Consider the following 19,750-nt stretch of genomic DNA (forward strand, 5'->3'; position numbering starts at 1 on the left):
CCAGCTGATAAACAGCATACCAGGGAAAGAGGGGAAGATGTCTCACTGATGAGCCAGCAACTGTGGCAAAATCCCTCTCCTTAGAAAAACTTGCTTCATTAAAGCCTAATAATAATATTAATGTACACCCCCATGCCAAAGTTACCTGCTCCTGATGTACAAACACCCCTCACAGGAATGCACTCTACATTCTTTTTGACTATATCTTTAAAAGCAAAGGGAGAGAATTTTACGTTAAGCAGTAACAAAGGTATGGATGACTAGAGTCACTCGAACTCCACATAAACATAAATAGTATATAAGTAAGTTGAGAACAAGGGAAAGTTCGGGAAAACTCCTTAACTGCTGAGATCAGTCAAGGGACTGAACCTGTCTTATTCCCCGTAGGGATGCCTGTAAACTAGTAAGAACCAGGCTCTATGTGCCCTGAATACTTTTGCTTGGAATTAGAGCCTATCTGTGTATTGCTTCAAGTCTATTTTTGCAGTCAGATTCAATCAGCAACAATTTTCTAACCTTAACATGTCGCAATCTTATATTAATAACAGTATTATTTCTGAAATTATTAGCGTGAATCCTTTATGGGTGTAGTTGGTAGCAGCTGGTAGCAGGTAACACTCTAGCAAAGGGCAAGTCCTGCTGAGAGAACTCCCTTATGCTGGTGGTGTGTCTCTCTAAGATAGTCAAACCACTCTCCAATCCAGCAGGACTGTTCAGTTAAAGGTCTCCCTAATGGGATGCTGAAAGACTAGACAGCTACAAGGTTCTTGGCTTTCCTGGAACACTGACAGACAAATTAAATGCTAAGGGCCAAATAAGTCTCTCCATACTAAGGGTCTAAGGAGCTTCCCCTTAACACATCACAGTGGTACTGTTTTAGCTATAAATAATCTGTCTCACTAATTTTGGACCTTTGGGGGCAAATTTTTCTTTCTCTTGTATACTAGCATAGAAATGGTGGTGTCCTGTGTATTTCACATACTTGAGAATCAAGCTTTATTCTATTTATATTAGTTTTATTCAGGGTGAAACTCAGAGAGTGGTTTTAATAGCCCATCAGAGAGTGGGTTAGGCATTCATACAATTCTTTTAAATTATGTTGAAAGAAAGTATTTTTCAGTATCCACTGTGAGAGATATATTCATTTTTTCTAATTAGTAAGTATATACCTTTAAATAGATTCTTTTTAAAGGACGTGAATGTTTGAATTGACTTAACATGTCTATAAACTTATGCATATTATGCTAAGCTAAAAAGTTTCTTAACAATTGCAGTTGTGTTAGAAAACTATGTAGATAAATAAAAATTATTTAATTACAGCACAAATAGGAAGGTCAGGAAGGAAACCACTGTAGAAGTTTTAATGATCTTCTGTCTTCAAATCAGGTATTGCCAATTGTGGTTTTCTTCAGTACAGTTATGTCTATGCTTTACCACGTTGGATTCATGCAGTGGCTTGTTGGAAAGGTATGCGTTTTTGCCAATTAAATGCTCATTTGGCTAGTGTGGGAAATGTTTTGAATAAGTGCAGAGGAGCCATAGTCTGGAAATAGTTCCAAATGGTACCATTGCAAAATTTTGATTGGCATCTCTCAGTCTGGTTTCATTGCTTATGTAATATTAATTGTTAGATTTGCCTGGTTAGCTTTAGCTCACAGACACCCAGAAAAGACCAAAGCAGGCTCCTCGCCTCACTCTCTAAGTGTTCATTTCTGTCAGCATCTATGTCTAGTGCTACTGTCTACTAATATGAGATCAAGGCCACTTTCTGTCATCTCTGTCCAATAAACCTGTCATATGAGGGAAAAGATCTTCCTCTATGGTGGTAGTTAATTTGAAGATATTCTAAAATTTAAAGTTCTATGCCCTTTACATTCACAGGATTGTTATATAGGCACCATGAACTTCACCTAGCTGACATTAGTGTGCTAAAATTGCAAGAGGCATTTTTAGCCTGAATCTAAATTTCACATGTTTTCCCTTCATATGATCCAAGTATTTTTTGACAAGAATATAAGTAATATGAACACATCAAAATATCTGCTTTGTTTAATTTAGTTTAATATTTTTATGCCCAGAAAGAGCCTGGAGTACTTTCAGTTCTATTAAATTACTTCTCCTCTGTCTTATTTTAGCAGTATCAATTACATGAATATTCTATACCTTTAAGCCGAAATCATGCACTCAGGAAGTATTGTAGCATGTCTCCGAACTCTTAGATTGATATGGTTAACTTGGGAAAGACAACAAATTTTTGTTTCTCTTTTAAAAATCATTTTAGGTTGGTTGGATAATGCATGTCTTCATGGGAACAACTCCTGTTGAGTCTCTGGTAGCTGCGGGTAACATATTTGTGGGACAGGTGAGCTGGAGCACACAAAAACATGCTGACATGTAACAATATTACAGAATTTAGGGAAATAATGCCGCTCATTGAACAGTTGTGTATTAAAAAAATAATCTCTTTCAAAGCTAGGACTCCACTACATCAAGACTGATGATAGGTTTCCAAAATTGCAGTTATGTTCATATATTGGCAGTGGTGCACAGTGGAAAGGATTTTAGAAGCTATATGTTTTCCCCACAGAAGTTCAAGGGTAAATGGAGATGATAATCTCCCTGCTAGACTACTCCAAGACTATGAAGAAATAGCAATTTCAGGGCTTTTTTTCAGTTGAAAAGGCAAGTGGTATGAAAAGATGGCACACAAAGCAGTCAAGGGCAGGAGAGAGAGACAATGAAGAAAACTAAAATCCAGGGCTAGCAGTATAAGGCCTTATTCACAAAAGAGTGGACAGCGTCTAACAGACCACTTTAATGGGAAATGTATTAAACCCACATTTACAATAATGTCTGTCCCAAGCTTAGAAGAAATGTAGAAATCTCAACAATTCACATCCAAGCCCAAATGCACTAGTAGCATGATATTTAGCAGTGTGCATCATCACATCACATTGCTTCAAGATTTAGAGTGATACCATTGCATGTGATGCACTGCCTCCAGGATGTGCTCACACTCATGCCAGAGGGGCGTGTTTCACCTGACTGACAGCCTTATCTGTGGCTCAGACCTGTGGCTGTCCTTAAGTCACTCAGAATTGGAATAGAATTTCTCAGCAGTTTCATTGTGCTTTTCAGGGAGACAGCAAACCAGCCAGAATTGTCTTCAGACATACTCTTTCTTGGGATAAAAAAGGCCCAATCTATTGAAATTTGAGCACTTGCTAGCACAACAATTAACTAGTCAAAGATATCTAAGAGTGATGCAGACACTCATTTTCTGCCATTAATAAAAGAAATAGTTGGGCTTTTATTAGGGATTTCTTAATTTGGTGCTTGTTTTTCACTTGCAGACAGAGTCTCCTCTCCTGGTACGGCCCTACTTACCATATATCACTAAATCTGAACTCCATGCAGTCATGACAGCAGGATTCTCAACTATTGCTGGAAGTGTCTTAGGAGCATATATTTCTTTTGGGGTAAGCCAGGGGAAAAGAACTAGAAAATATATGGTTTATCTGAAATCTTTTAAGTATTTCACCCAGCTATAATGCTTTGAAAGTATCCCTCAGTCATTCCCACTGTTTGGGTTTTATTTGTCTCTGAAGGCATTAGCCACAAACATCCCAGGTCTTCTGACAGCTCATTCTCTTCATTTCCTTATGAGCAATATGAACTTTTAATGACCTCCTGTAGAAAAATCATACAAACAACCAAAAAAATTAATTGCATTTCTACATGTTTTGTGCGTAATGTTGTTATTGAGGAGCACTTTCTGTCACCTGGAATTCTAGGTTTCCTCCTCCCACCTACTGACTGCTTCCATCATGTCAGCGCCAGCATCACTAGCTGCCTCCAAATTATTCTGGCCTGAAACTGAAAAGCCTCTGGTAACTCTGAGGAGTGGCATACAAATGGCAAAAAGGTAAGCTGATCTAGGTACTAGTTGATATTACTGCAAATATGAACTCTGGAAAAATAACTGCTCACACATAAATGTTAGGGGGATTACAGGGTAGGTTTGCAAGCAATAAATTAATTACAGACTAAATACAACAAATGGTTGATTTATTAATTCAGGTGAGTGTGCCCTCTTACAATCTAACATATGCCAAGGACTGGGCCAAAATGTAAATTCTCCAAAGAAAGAGGGAAATGCCAGCCTGAGATGACTTGCCAGGCAGGTAATTCCCTTTTGTAATGTTACTGTCTTTTTTCTGTAAGGAATCTGCAAATGCTAACATGTAAAAAGCAAAGGCAAAACAATCATTTCACAACAGCAACAAATTTGTTGCCCATCCGCAGGGACACTTTTCTTGAGAAGGACAGGCAAAGTGAAAAGGCTTCTAAGGATCTCCTTCTGAATGGCCCAAGCATTTCTGCAAGGGCTGTGTGGGAGAAGAGCAGTGACCACTCCAAGCAGTGCTACAGTTTTGAGATCTGATCCATATCTTGCTCAACCCTGAATATACCAGAATTCATCCTCATGGCACCACAAGCATATGCTTCAAGTGTCTGCCATGAGGATTGACAGGAAAAGCCTACTTCATCTCATCATTCCTCTTCATTATTTTCTCTATGAGTGTGCAGACAGCTTCAGTACTAGAATTCTAATCAAGTGTATGTACGTTTTAGCTCTGTTATTTTTTCTTGAATTTAAAGATATTCACACTCTGTTTTTCTCTTCGTTGATAAAGCGAATCAAATAATCTGCTAGAAGCAGCCAGCCAGGGTGCCTCTACCTCCATCGGGCTGGTCGCAAACATCGCCGTGAATGTGATCTCCTTCCTTGCCCTGCTGAGCTTCCTTGACTCAGCCCTTTCTTGGGTGGGCAACTTGTTTGACTATCCACAGCTGACCTTTGAGGTATGATGTCCAGGTTCCTCATGCAGCTGACATACATGCCTAATTAGTCTTTCTCAAATTTAAATGTGGTTTGCTAGTTTTTTGTTCTCATTTTGTGTTTTAACATGATCTAAACCCATATTTTATTTGCATGTTCTGAACAATTTCTAAACAGGTAAAGTAAAACTTTTGCCATTTAAGTATTTCTGTATCTATTAGTCTGCATATTGCTTCCCTCTGTGGTGTTCTTGCTAACTCTCAGGGTATGTTTATACAGAGTAGGCTAGCGCCTGCCTCCTCTGACTTAGCAGCGCAGCACATCTGTCAGTTACATGCTTGCCAAGACATTAACATCTCCTTCAGCTAAACATGAAAGTGGCTTTATCCTCAAAAGGTCCCATCAAACCCTTAATACTCACTGTTCACTTAGATGGGGACACTGGGGAAAGGCTGGACTTGCCTGAAACCAGACTTACTCAATATCAGTTAGTTCTCAATACAATTACAAAGTAAAACTGTCCCCAAATCACTCAACAGAGCAAATGGGTTTCAAACAGGATTTCTGTTTGAAGCCAGATCGAAAGACCTATTTGTCATCTTTGACTCAAAGCAGTCACCTAGTTTCAGTGGTTTGGGCCTTGTTTTGCAAGACCCTAATAAAAGCCCTGCGAGAAACATGGATATAACCTGTGTTAAAGGTACTGCCAAAGTGAATAGCCACTCATAAGAGATATGGCTTCAGCAACACTAAGTTATTACCCTGCCAAGCTTTCACAGATATCTCACTGCATCCCAGACACCCATAGCTGAGAAGAGGCACAAGTATCATGCAGGGGCTGGTATTTTCATAACTGCTGGAGATGTAAGATTTAGGCAGGTAGATAGTCCACAAGAAATTGAGACATACAGACATGGTGCACGCAGTCAATCTTCCCTTGGGAGAGACACTAATGTGTAACCTTCTGTGAGCAGAGAAACCAGCCAGAAATAGTAACTGCTTAAAGACCTCCATTACATTCCCTAAGCACAATCTGACCAAAGCCTTTCACAGCTGGAACTATTTTCTCTCATATAGAAATAAGCTATATCGTGATATGGGATTTCTTTTCCAATTTGCATAAATCTTGTACTGCCAGGAAAAATAGGTACAGCTTTAATTATGTCAAATGCACAGCTTTTATGCAGAGACAACTCTTTTGTTTACTCCAGTTGGAGTCCAATAACCTGATAATTAAGCGTGTTCATTAACACATTTGATTTAATCTAGCAGAAGAATTAGAATCCTCAATTCTCCTATCAGCTCTTTTAGTTCAATCTTCCTTCTTTTTGCCAAACACTGTGTCCAATTTGAAGCCATTATTGAGAGAAAAGAAGGCACAGAAACCTTTGTTTTATTTTGCATATAAAATTAGAGATATATAAATTTTTTGTTATATCTCGAGTCTGGATTAATGTTTTAAAAGGTACTCAAGCATGCCTGACAATTAAAAACTCTTCCAGAGTTTATGGCAGCAAAAATTGAAGGCAAATTTTCCTCTGCTAAAATAAAACCATCCTTATTTTAGCTTTAGAAAACTTACTCTCTGCTATTGTCTTTTGACATGTATTTTGACCTGCTTTTTCTTATATATTCTGCAGAACATTTGTGCTTATGTCTTCATGCCATTATCTTTCATGATGGGAGTAGACTGGGAAGACAGTTTTATTGTTGGTGGACTACTAGGTTACAAAACTTTCTTCAATGAATTTTTGGCTTATGAGCGCCTTTCAAAACTGATACAAAACAGAGAAAAGGGTGGAAGCATGTACATTAATGGTGTGAAACAGTATATGACAGTAAGTAACATTTTCTGTTCTAAAGATTTATTTGATCGAATACTTCAATGTTGAAACTCGACTTATTTTTTAATATGGGCATAAAATGGTTGCATATTACTCCAAGATGTGTCTTTAAACAACAGAGTTCAGTAATGAAAGTGCAGCATTGCTTTGTGCAGTTGCTGTGACACTCATTGCCCCAGCTGCCTTGAACAAGCATAGAAACAAAAGGTCGTGGATTTGGGGAACATGCAGTGTCCCACCGGACACCACACTTAAAACAGAGGCTGTCTTCAAGGCAAGCCTAATTCTCAGTTCTTCTCTATGAGCTACTCTCCCAGGAAAACCCTGAGGAAGATCTCGAGGATCCTCCTGCATTCAGAAGTTTGTCCAAGCATTAAACTTGAAGAGAGGCATCTAGCAAGCTCTAGCAGGTGGCATTACTTGCACACCTTTGCTGTAGGCTATTGTTCCTTCTACAGAGGGCAGTAATAAAAGACATGTAGTACATGCCATACACCTCCCTTGCCACACTGAGTCTAACCAGTCTGTCTCGATCAAGCTGTCCAGCCTTGTCCCACCTCTCATTCACAGTTAACCCAACAGATATATAGCTCCTACTACAGTGCCCTGAGAAAGGCAATGGTAAGGGATCTTGCATGTGTCATTCAGTGATCAAAGGTCATTCAGTGATCAAAGCTGACCTTTGTGGACATGACTGCTCCACTATCTGGCATTCACACACACTAAACATGCTGAATTTATCCTGAGCACAGGCAACAAAAACCATGAATTCCCACCTTATGCCTCCATTGATCCTTCTTTCTTAAATTGAGACAGATTGTCACTGTAGAGGAACCCTAAATTAGAAAGTATTTTGTACAGCTCTTACTTGCTTGTTTAAATCAGATGGGATGCTGTGGATACCTCTTATATCAAAAACCAAAAACAAATTCCTGACCACTTGTATTTTTGATTGCCAGAACATATTTCACATGTGGAGATAGAAAGCCAGGCGGTCTGATGAAACATTCACACCCTTCTCTGAGCATCCATTATCAGTGTTCATGAAATTCTGGGCAATAGAACCCTGGGCTAGAATGATCTCTGATGTGCCCTACTATAGCTGTTCTTCCTTCTACTACATGAAAATGACACTGAATTCCTGCATGAGTGAATAAGGGTATATTTTTTTAGTATGGAATACAGCTTAAAAACACTGATCCTAGGAACTCTATTTAACGTGGGTTTTTTTCCCCTCAAAAGATGTCATGTAGAACTTTCACATTCACTTCTAATACTTATAAGGAGCTGTGTTAATTTCCATGGTGAAAAGCTCTGAGAAACATTAACAATCTTAACTCATAATGCTGGTAAAAATTGGCTGATAACTATTATAATTAGTGTACAACAGTTCAGGTGAGGATGTGCTTGGCTTCCATTTTTAATTTCTCTTCAGTTTCAGGGCTCTCTAATTCATCCACACACAGATATTCTCTCAGACTGAGCAAACAAGTGTCTTCACCTGAGTCATTAATTACATGGCTTCCTGTTTTCAGAGCTAGGAGAGTGCAAATGAAAGCAGGGTACACAGAGCTTTTTCTAGGAAAAGCTGGTAGAGTGGGTACTTGAAAAACATTTTCCTGCATTTGTACAGATTGATTGAAAGTACCTACAAATTGATGTTCATAAAAGAGGAATTAAACCAGAGGAACTTCTAATAAACAGGAAACCTGCTAGAACACTCACTCATTTTCAGCCTGAACCTAAACCACAGTAAATAGGAATTTGGTGCTGCCAGGGGGACAAAAATCCATTTGCAGAGATATGTTGCCTCCTTTCTCAAAATGTTTGAATTACATTTATCAGAAGGCTTGCAAGGTTTGTCGACTGATTTCACCCAAAGGACCATTTTGTGTCCTGTGAGAGGCCATCCCTCCCTGGAGGCAAAGGCCAACCCTGTGTCTACTCTGAGGTCCAGGCTTAGCTGGTGTTACGCAAGGGGAGAAAGGTGGCAGAAGTCAGTACAGAAAAAAGCTGTTAATGGGGATTCCAAAATCTCAATGTACCTCTCTGCCTGTCAACACACACTTCCTAGGAGACCAATTTGTCTTCTTTGTGCAGGGTGGACCATGCACAAAGTAGATTTGTATATAGAGCCCTCTGCTTCTTCAGAGTCAAAAAATTCAGAGATGCATACCAAAACTTGAGGTTTCAAAAGAGTTTTATAGAGGCATCCAGCTGTGAAAAACAAGTTGAGCTATAGCTATCTGACTCATAGTTTCAGAAAACAGCAGGTAAATTGCCACTATTAAGATAAGATATTTTTTTTTGTCTTTAATTACTACTACTCACTTCAAAAAGGCACAACAATAGAAAGATAAAATCATTGCAAAGTTTGTCAGTCCTCACATGGGCAGCGGGTTTAAAAGCCTGTGGCTTTCAACAAGGGAACAAGTCTACCTTTCTGAAAGCCACACCTTGGGCAGCAACCAAGCATAACAGTTATTTTTGTACTCAGAGCCACACAGCCATGTTTTCAGACCTTTAAATCACAATGAGCTGTTTCAAACCACTCAGAGGGTGTGTCTTTGCTTTTCAGGTTCGCTCTGAAGTCATCGCCACCTATGCTCTCTGTGGATTTGCCAACTTTGGCTCCCTGGGACTGGTAATAGGAGGCCTGAGTAAGAACCATTCTCACAGACAGTTTGTGTGTCATGAAATCCCAAAGAAAGCACCAAAAGGAGCAGGCTGGGGGTGAAGCGTAGCAGCATTAGGGGCTGAGCAGCTGCTCTGCCACAGCCTAGCACTCAGTTGTGAATGGAAGGGCACCCAGAGGGGTACAGGCTTTGATGTGGAAGTACTGGGAGAGATGCTGAAGACGAGGGGAAGGAACCAAGACCTTCTGATAGCCTTCCCTCTTTAGACCTCAAACATGAACCTGAGCTACTACTGCCCATGAACTTCAGGAGGAATAGGTCAACTCCATAGCATGCTGGTTTGAGAGATGAATTTTGTTATTTCCTGTAAAAATATCACATAGATGCAGTAGGCTTACAGAAAAGAATTTTTGAAAAGGGTTTTCAGATCTAAGTGGAAAAATTGAAAAACCATTTGAGTTTGTTACTAGGCAGCCAGAATTGCTGGCAGTCATCTTTACCCTGAAGCCACAGTGGGCTCAGCAGTGGGGCAGCATAGAGGAGCAAAACCCAGCCATGGGGCCAGACTCTTCTGAAGGGCACAGTCATCCAGCACAGATGTGCAAACTGCCAAAGAAAACAAAAGCTACTATTTTAAATATAAGCAACCCTCTTAATATAGAGAGCCAACAGTGGCACTTGGCCTTCAAGTAACCCATTAAAAATGTCCCTTTTTCCTCCATGTTTCCCTTAGTTTAAACTGCAGGATGGGAAATTACTCCTGTGGGGGCAAAAGCTGGCAGATTCACCTTCCTTATATGTATTTCTGTTTGATGTACACTTTGTGTTTCTTCTAGCAAGCCTTGCTCCCTCAAAAAAGAAGGAAATAGCTGATGGTGCATTCCGAGCGATGATTGCGGGAACGGTGGCCTGTTTCATGACAGCCTGTGTCGCAGGTACAGTGCTCGGGTTTGGTGTCCCCTACAGTCAGTGGCCACCATGGGGCAGTGCACCAGCACCATACTACATCTACCTAGGCTGCCCCCTGTGTCACTCAAACACAAGTATTTTTGTGCTTGGCAGGATTAAAAGTTGATATGAGACAAAAGGTTCTTGGAAACTAGAATTTGAGAAGATGTAAATATTTCAGTTGTTACATTATGTCTTGTGTTTTTAGGAGAGGGGTGTGGTGTTTTAATGGGGGAGGGGGTTTTTTTGGGGTTTTTTTCTGGTTTTTTTGTTTGTTTGTTTGTTTGTTTGTTTGTGCAGAGCATGTGACTCATAAACAAAGCAATATATAGATGAATTGCAATCCCTCCTCCACACCACTAGATACAGGAATATAGAACTAATTTTGGAAAAGAAACAGAAAAATTGAATATAAGGTTGTAAAAGGGTGTAAAAGTGAGGGAGAATCTGAACAACGCTTTGTCATAATGTTAAGTCAATATTTTGAGGGGATAATATTTCCACAGAGTGCTTAGACTTGTGAAATGGTCCTAAAATGGACTCCACAGCTGATCCTTATTTTCAAAACTTCAGCTTCAATTTAAATGAAAAATCACAATGCAACAGCCATTTTAGGGAGTAAATTAAAAAGAACAAATTAATTATTCAAAAGATTAATTAATTTATATGTTTCAGTAGGTTATAAATTTATTCTCAGTATTTCACAATCCCTTTTCCAACCCTCTTTCCTGAGCATGTGGTATACAAAATTGGTATGACGTGGTATGACGGAAGTTAAAGCCCTCGTATTTCAACAGTGAAGAAAGATTTTGGTGCTTCATGTAGCTAAAACCACTATGTCCACTTCTACCACGACTTCTTGGTTGTTGATGCTAGCAACAGAAACATATACATTTTAAAGATAAGCCCACACTATTTTCTGAAGGCTACAGAACTAGCACACTTGAAATAACATTAGTCTCTCAGCCATCAATAATATTTTAATGCATGACACTACTCTGCATAACTGAGGAACCAGGAAGTCCTACTAAAATGTGTCATTTCACAATACTGATTTTAAGAATAATATTGTGAACAGCCACTGAGAAAATCTCTCCAAAATAATAGAATCTGCTTTGGAAAGAAAATTGCATTCCACCCACTCCTGCCATGGTAAATGCTTTCCTTATGCTCAGGAGAAAGCAGAAAAGCCAAGCAGTTTCTATTACCTCATTTAAGAAAAGAACATATTAAAAATGTGTTCAATTTCTACAACATTACATACAGAAAGAGCTATCCCTTTCATACTTTTGTGTCTCCATTACTCCAGTGAATGATGACATTAGTATTTGTAGGAAATTTTAAAGAATATGTAGCAAAGCAAACTCAATTTAAAACAAAATAAGAGGTTCTGTATTTACTTGCACTTCTATAAATGCAGCATAGCTTCATCTTAGTTTATGAAAACACACTGACCCAGAAGTGAGAAAGGATTACTACACAATATTAAAAGAGGCAGAAAACCAAAATTATCCAAGTGTAAGATATTGCTGTAGTTTAATTCTTACATATAAAAAGTAGATAAATTGTTGTGGTTGCTACTTAAATCAGTTTTAAAAATGATTCAGATTAGAAGTCCCACAGTTCAAAGGTTTTGACCTTGTATCTTTACATAACCACCTCAAATGGTGATTTTGCGTCAGACAGAATGGTTTGTTTGATCATGGCTTCATGACTCACATTCTCAAAACTTCCTCTTCATTATTCATTAAGAAAATTGTAACTTACTTCACAGGAATGCTGACTGTCCCTAGTGTGGAAGTTCCTTGCCACATCTTATTGGGAAATGCTTCCCACTTCACAAATTTCCCTGCCAACAGCACAGAGCTAGTTGAATGCTGCCAGCAACTCTTTACCAGGTATTGAGAACCCTTTATGCTTTGGGAGTAAAATTTAGGGAACTCATATCTTCTCTGAAAACCTAATGTTATTTTTATTTTTTGTATTTGGCTTTTTTTCTTCGGCATCTGCTTCTAGTGAGCTAGTGTCTTTTAGAGGAATGGCTATTTTCGTGCTGTTGAATTGATTTCCTCTTCTTGGGGCATTTTTCCATTGCATGACAAACACCTACAGAACCAACAGACAATTCAAAATATCTTTGTTGTAACCTCCTCGTGAGAGGAGGGTCAAGCACTGATCTTGCCTCTATGGTGACCAGTGACAGGACCTGAGGTAATGGTCTGAAGCTGTGTCAGGGGAGGTTTAGGCTGGCTATTAGAAAGAGGTTCTTCCCCCAGAGGGTGTTTGGGCACTGGAATGGGATCCTCAGGGAAGTGGCCACAGCCTAACAGAGCTCAAGAAGCATTTGGACAATGCTCTCAGGTACATGGTGTGACTCTTGGGGATGGTGCTGTGCAGGGCCAGGAGTTGGCCCTCTATGATTCTTGGTTTATCTCAAATACTAACAAGAAAATAAATAAAATATTTGAACTAATATAAAGTTAACCTAGTATTTGAGGTTAGCAATAGCTGAAAAAAAGTGAGGAGCCTTTCCGTCTGTTCCCTCTTCTGTCTACAATGTGACAAAATATAATAATAATCAGGCTGTTTACGTTGAAAACTTTGCATGCATTTAAAGTAGAAAAATATTTCAAGATAAATTGTATTTCACTGTGTCCAAGACAAAGAAGAAAGAAATACTGATATTAAAAAAGGAATATATTTAGATATACTTAACACTATCTTACAAAAGAACCAAAGGTCAATATATTTAAGTTATGGCAAAACCCTTTCAAATTTGTCCTAATGTGCTTCCTTTTTTTTTTTTCCCTTTTTTCTATTTTCAAAACTAATTACTTTAGAAAGAAATACTCTTAATCAATCCTTTTTTCTTGCTATTGAAAATAGAAGAACTTACACAGCAAAAATAATCTCTGGGTACATTCAATCATTGTTATTTCTTCATTACTCCAACTTTTCCTCATCCCACTAATTTCAGCTCTACCACGTTGCTATAAAGACAAGAACCCACCTTATTTTTAGCAGAATCAATGTTAAGCAGATGCTTTGAAAATGTAAAAATATTGAATAGGGAAATAAAGGCCTCAATAATTTCAGTTATCTAGGGGGATGTACCAGAGGCATGAGGAATTGTTACATAAAACCAGAAGTTATCCTGATAAAAAGAGAGAACATCTGGATGTGCACTTGGCTGGAGTGGGGAAAGTCTTCTCTCTGTTTTGTTTCTCATGGAAATTTAAACGCATCTGAAGTTGCTTTGGAGAAAGCGTGTGTTGCCATGTACATGTGTGTGTGTAAATATACATATACTGCAGAGAGAGATTCCCATGACAAAATTCTGTGATTCTGTGAAAAGGAGTTTTATCTGATTTCTGCTTTATTTCCTCCCCCAGTGCAAACCATTCTGAGGAGATCTTTCCCAGAGGAAACTACAGTCTGAATTCCTGGCAAGTGTGTTGCCAAATACTGGGTCAACCTCCTTTTCATTGCGCTTAGGTTAAGTTTGAATTTTTTTGACAGGATTGATCATAAATAAGAACTGTGTTCTTTGGAAGAATGGAAATAAAGAATTGCTTTGCTACAATGAGTGTGAATTTCCCCCATGCAATCTTTATATTTCACCTCTTACCAACCCAATTCCTCTGACTTGCTTGGAATTATTTATAAATTAAACTGGCATAAATAGAAGACACCTCTTGCTGCAGAACCCTTCTCCCACTACAAAACAGAATAGAAGAACATTTCTAAGCCTGATTCTCCTGCTTTTATTTCTACCCTGAGACTAACTAATTTGCCAGATTAAACTGCTATAAGCATGAAGAAAATCAGATTCAGAAGATTTGGCTGCAACTTACAGATAGGTATGAACTAGAAATAATATTCAGAGTTACCATCAATTTCTAATACTATTTCTGCCCTTTTTGATGACAAAGAAGTCTTTACTGCATGAAGAGAAATGACTTTTCTGCAAAAGAAAATGCAGAGAAATTACTTTTCTGCGGAGAAATCTGCATTTGCTGCAAAGATAATTATATACATACACATATATAGATATATACATATATATATTCCTACCAATACCTAGGTTGCTGTAGCTGCCCATGAACTGAGCTGCAAACCTGTTCTACCTCATCAGCTTGGCCACTGAAGCACCCAAACGGGGGGCTAGCAACTCTGCCACAGTCCTCCTTCTGCCCACAGGAGAGTGCAAGAAGTTGCACTCTTAACAGTTAACTCATATGAATGAAAATGTCCAGCCTCCAAGTAAAAGTTTCCTGTGTTAATTCTTCTAAATCTATGTTTTTAACCATTGTAAAAATTGATCATGAAGTCACCAACAAGGAATTTTTATACACATTTGACCGCTATCAAATGCAGGAAAAATCAGATCCCTACCACAACTATTCCCTGTCAAGCAAGCTTAATGTAGGAGACCTCCATGGGATCCCCTTGAAGAAGAAAGTATGTTAAGATTTTAAGCTTCAGAACTTTTTGAAAACTGGTAAGTTCTGTGCAGACATAGGAAGAGAGAGTGATTACTAGCCTATGGCATTGTTAATGATAAAGGCTTTGGAAAAAAGGTCAGAACTAAAATACAGGAACATTGGAAAATTCTGACACATTCTGCAAATAAAAATTGTGCAGATGGTCTATTCAGGAAAAGCAATTACTAATTTTTCAAGCTTCCATTAATTACTGCAGAATCTTTTCCAGGAAATCCAAGTTCATTAACATAGACAGCTGCCAGTACACTTATTTCCAAGGGGTATTTTGCTGAACTTACTGTGAAAGTGCTAGTTTCCTGTAAAGCTCAGTTTCTTAACTTAATCCCCAGAAAAGTTATAAATGTCAGTATTGCTACTACTTGTGATTTTTTTTATCTCTGGTTTTATATTGTTAGGTATTTTTCTTTGGCCTCATCCACCTAGGTAAGTCAGCCTCAATTTTCAGTGGTTTTAAAGGATGGTGATAATGCTGATTAGGACAGATATATGCTCATATATTTAATGTAAATCCATCCTAAAGAAAATGCAAATCCATCCTAAAGAAAATGCATGGATTTGATCCAGCATGCTGGTTATCCAGCATGCTGGTTATAGCAGGGTTTGGATTTCAAGTAAATTTGGAGTCTGAAATAGAGTAATATATTATTTCAAGGAAAATTAATCAGAAACATCAGTTCTTGCTGTCAAGAAGAGCGCACTCCATGTGCTCTGTTAACAAATTATCACTGGCACTCTCCTTCTTTGCTACTCCCTCCCATGCTCTATTTAATATCAGTCTTTTGAAATGGATGCTCTTTCCATTCCATGATTGTATGCTGGGTAAATGGGCTGCTTGAGCTAGTATATACAATCACGCATAAACTGCTAAAAAAGCCGTTCCTATAGCTGAAGGTAGCAGCCTTCCTCTCACAGAAGAGATGTGGTGTTTTTCTTTTCCTTTTTAAGACTCTATAGTTGGATTAGATGGAAGGCAATTTTTGCAGAGTATATATGATATTTCTCTACACCTGCTCAAAGAGACTGTCCACCTGCTTTGATGATGGCTCAATCTAAAGACAATGTATGTGGGACATTACATCTTAAATAGAGCAAAAACAGTGAAAGCAGGAGGGGATTGCTACCAAGTACCATCATGTGCTCTGGTGACTATTTTCCCTCTATCCTTGTGATGGTGCTAGGAGTCCAGTGTAGAACTCTTGTGTTTCTCTCAACACTAAAGTGGAACCTGACAGCTTGGACCCTGAACTATGAGTGCCCAGGAACACACTTCTGACAATACCAGCAGCAACAAATCTGCATCACAGACCTCAAAAGAAATTTGATTTAATTAAATGTGTGCTAGCACATGTGATGGGTTGACCTTATGGTAAGATGGATGCCAGGTGCCACCAAAGTTGCTCTATCCTTCTCTTCTGCTGTACGGGAGAGAGATGATCCAATGAAAGGTTTATGGCTTAAGATAAGGACAGGGAGAGATCACTTACCAACTACCATCACAGGCAAAACTAACCCAACTTGAGGAAGATTAATTTAAGTTCAGGGTAGGATTCATAGAAACAAAGCCAAATCTTAAAAACCCTCTCCCTGACCTCCCTCTGTGCCATGTGATCAGTTTTACTTGTGATTTTCTCTACCTCCATCCCCAACACCCAGCAGCCCAGAGCGACGAAGCATTGGGGTTGTGGTCAGTTCATCACATATTGTCTTTACCCCTCCTTCTTCCTCAGGAAGAGGAATCCTCACAGTCCTCCCCTGTTCCACTGTGGCATCCCTGTTATAGCAGACAGTCCACCACAAAATTCTCCAATGTGAGTCCTTTGAGTCCTTCCATGGGCTGCAGTTTTTCTCTAACTCCAGCATGTGTCCCTCCCATGGGGTGCAGTCCTTCAGGAACAGGCTCTTTCAGTGTTAGTCCCCAACAGGATCACAAGTACTGCCAGCAAACCCGCTCCAGTGTGGGCTCCTCTCTCCACAGGCCTACCAGGACCCTGCTCCATCACCAATTCCTCTTTCCATGGGGCCATGGGTCTTGCTAGGAGCCCTCCAATGTGAGCTTCCCACAGGATCACAGCTTCCTTTGAGCATCCTCTTGGTCTTTGGTGGGTCTTTTCTGCATGCTGTAGGTGGATCTCTGCATCCACATGGACATCCCTGGGCTGCAGGGGCACAGCTGCATCACCGTGGGCTGCACCATGGGCTGCAGGGGAATCTCAGCTCTCTACCTGGACCAGCTCCTGGTCCTTCTTCTCCACTGACCTGGGACACTTTTTCTCTCATTTTCTCACTCTTCTCTTTTGGCTGCTCCTTCTGCAGCACATTTTTTCCCATTCCTTAAATGGTTATCATAGAGGCACTACCACTGTCATTGATGGGCTCAGCTTTGGCCAGTGGCAAGTCCACCTTAGAGCCATCTGGCATTGTCTCCACTGGACAAGAACGAAGCTTCCAGTACCTTCTCAAAGAAGCCATCCTGTAGCATACTTCCCTCTCCCCCTCTACCACCAAAACCTGGCCTCATAAATCCAGTACACACTCTACACCTATAGGCTCAAAGATGTAAATGAACATTTTGTCAATTCATAAATAACAGATGAAGTCTATGTGGAGGCAGCTCTGTTTCAAAGGTCTTGCAGAAAGGAGAGTTTAACTTTCTTCAAAGTTAGCAGAATGGCAGTTCATAATAGGTTGGAACTAATGAAGGTGACAAGTGAATGAAGCATTAGTGGCATGACTCAATTTCTCACCCTCACAAGCTACCCACTGGATGTCAGTACATACCTAATAGCTTTGTGCTGTAGCTTTCACAGGATGTTAGTCACTAAAAGTCACTGGTAATAATTCCAGGAAAACTTTTACACATTTTTGTGTGCATCAGTTCCAGGAAATCCACTGTATAGCCTTTATCATGCTCAGAACATGTACTATCAATGAAAATTACCCTTAAAGTAAGACAGAGTTGTCTCTCGACCCAATTTAGAAAAGTACTGAAATATGTAAATTAGGGATGTCTGGCAGGTAACAGGAATATTTCTATTTTAATTGGCTAAGATAAGGGGCAGATAGAAAAAACAAGGACATTTTAGAAGCAACCTTTTTCCAATTCTACATATCACAGCAGCCATTGCAACCTATATATCTTTGTGAACAAGCGAGTAGTTGACTACATGTTGTGATTTAACTGGCAGGCAGCGAAACACTACCCAGTCACCTGTTCATTCCCTGCTGCTACCTGGGACAAGGAAGAGAATTCAAAGCAGAAAAAAAAGTAAAATTTATAAGTTGAGGTAAAGACAGTTTTAGGCACTAATAATAACTGTCATCATCATCATCATCATCATAAATAGAGAAGAAATAACACATAAGGCAATTGTTTTCTATCCACTGACTACTGGCTACTCAGTCCCTAGGCTGTAGCTCCCAGCCAGCCTTCCCCCAATTTATAAACAGCATGACACCATATGACATGGAATATCCCTTCGAACAGCTTGAGTCAGCTGTTCTGGCTCTGTGTGTGTCGTGGTTTAGGAATGGTACTGCCCAATGTAGTGCTCTCACTGAGACCCTCCAAACCACACAAATCGCTCATTTCCCCTCCCTTCCCCCTGTGAGTGGCTGGAGAGAACTGGGGACACAAAAGGTGAAGATCACACTTGAGATAAGAGCAACTTACTGGAAGCAGCAATGAGATGAGAAAATAAACAGTAAGAGCAGCAATATGAAGAGCAAAAATGTACAAAAGAGAGGGAGTGATTCCCTTGCAAAAATGTCATCACTACAGAGCACAACCTGCCTGCAGGTACACCAATCCAACTGCTCTGTCAATGTCAGAAGCAGAACCAACCAACTTTTCCCTCTGTGTGGAAATGAGCATTACCCTACTGCTCCTCATTTACTCCCACACTTATTCAACACCTCAGCAGAGACTCCCTGCCTCTGTCCCTCAGCAATGATGTGGGGTGGTATAAAATAATGAGGTGGTACAGAATAATAAATTGGTATAGAGTAATCACCGGGTCCTGGACACACCCTCTCCTGGTGGCAGCAAAAATGAGCCCTCTTCTGTCTGGAACCAGGACTGTTTTCTCCCAAATTCTTGTGCTTCCTCCCAGCCTATTCCCTGTTGGGGTGGTATGAGAAGCTAAAGTCCATCAATACCATTTTCATCCTAAATCAAAAATATAGCATTTTACCATCTATTAGGAAGAGAAATAACCCTATCCCAGCCAAAACAAGGATGCAGTCAAAAGAGACTTGTCATACACAGCAAGTTATGGAGAAAAATCAGTGTTCTCCAAAATAATTACCACCTGTTTCTTACAAAAGTCATGAACAGAGTGAGGCAAGATGCCAAGGATATAGAATATTAATCCCAATTCTTCTACAGGCTGAAACTGGTTTTGCTATGCAGTGGTCAGTCTACTTCTCACTATACAGTGCCATAAATTCATGGTTCCTAAAAGTTGTGAGTCTGTGGATCACCGACAGACTTCCAAATTTTGACTAGAAATAGCTTGCATTAAATGCTTAGCAGTGCCATAGAGGTGTGAAGGTGTCTCTTAACCTGAGCCCCACCACCTGTTGTAGAAGACATATGTGTGTCAAGGGCATTGGTGCAGGGCAAGGGAAGCTCCCTGTCCTTGTAAGGTACATGGCATGGGGAGCACAGCCCTGCTTTGCAGTCACTAGCACAGCTGGATTTGCACTGGGAGCAGCCAGTGTGGGACAATTGTGGCCACAGTTCATCCATGTGGAACCATCTCGATTCTGCAGGCAGACCCACAAAATATTTAGGTCTGCTGCAACCCTATGCTGTTTTCTGGTATCAACATAAAAACAAGCATCAGGTCACAAAACTTTCATATATGAGAGGCTGAATCAAATTCTCTTCTCATTTGCATCAGTCTAAATTTGGTGGATCTTCACTGAAGCTGGAGCTATCATACACTTATGACAATGTAAATCAGACAGGAGTTG

The 19,750-nt window shown here is 39.7% G+C and overlaps 1 protein-coding gene across 1 annotated transcript in view; it reads left to right on the top strand.

Moving 5' to 3' along the window:
* SLC28A3 (solute carrier family 28 member 3) overlaps positions 1–13,854 on the top strand; it is a 39,003-nt gene extending 25,149 nt beyond the window's left edge. The window contains 10 exon segments of the mRNA XM_059873180.1: positions 1,387–1,467; positions 2,282–2,362; positions 3,354–3,479; positions 3,795–3,925; positions 4,698–4,866; positions 6,484–6,681; positions 9,266–9,347; positions 10,160–10,258; positions 12,046–12,169; positions 13,664–13,854. Of these exon segments, the coding sequence (XP_059729163.1) occupies positions 1,387–1,467; positions 2,282–2,362; positions 3,354–3,479; positions 3,795–3,925; positions 4,698–4,866; positions 6,484–6,681; positions 9,266–9,347; positions 10,160–10,258; positions 12,046–12,169; positions 13,664–13,766 (1,194 nt within the window). The 3' untranslated portion in view covers positions 13,767–13,854.
* Positions 13,855–19,750: the final 5,896 nt, after the last annotated feature.

Source organism: Haemorhous mexicanus, chromosome Z (genome assembly GCF_027477595.1).
Source record: "Haemorhous mexicanus isolate bHaeMex1 chromosome Z, bHaeMex1.pri, whole genome shotgun sequence".
In the NCBI taxonomy this organism is placed as follows: domain Eukaryota; kingdom Metazoa; phylum Chordata; class Aves; order Passeriformes; family Fringillidae; genus Haemorhous; species Haemorhous mexicanus.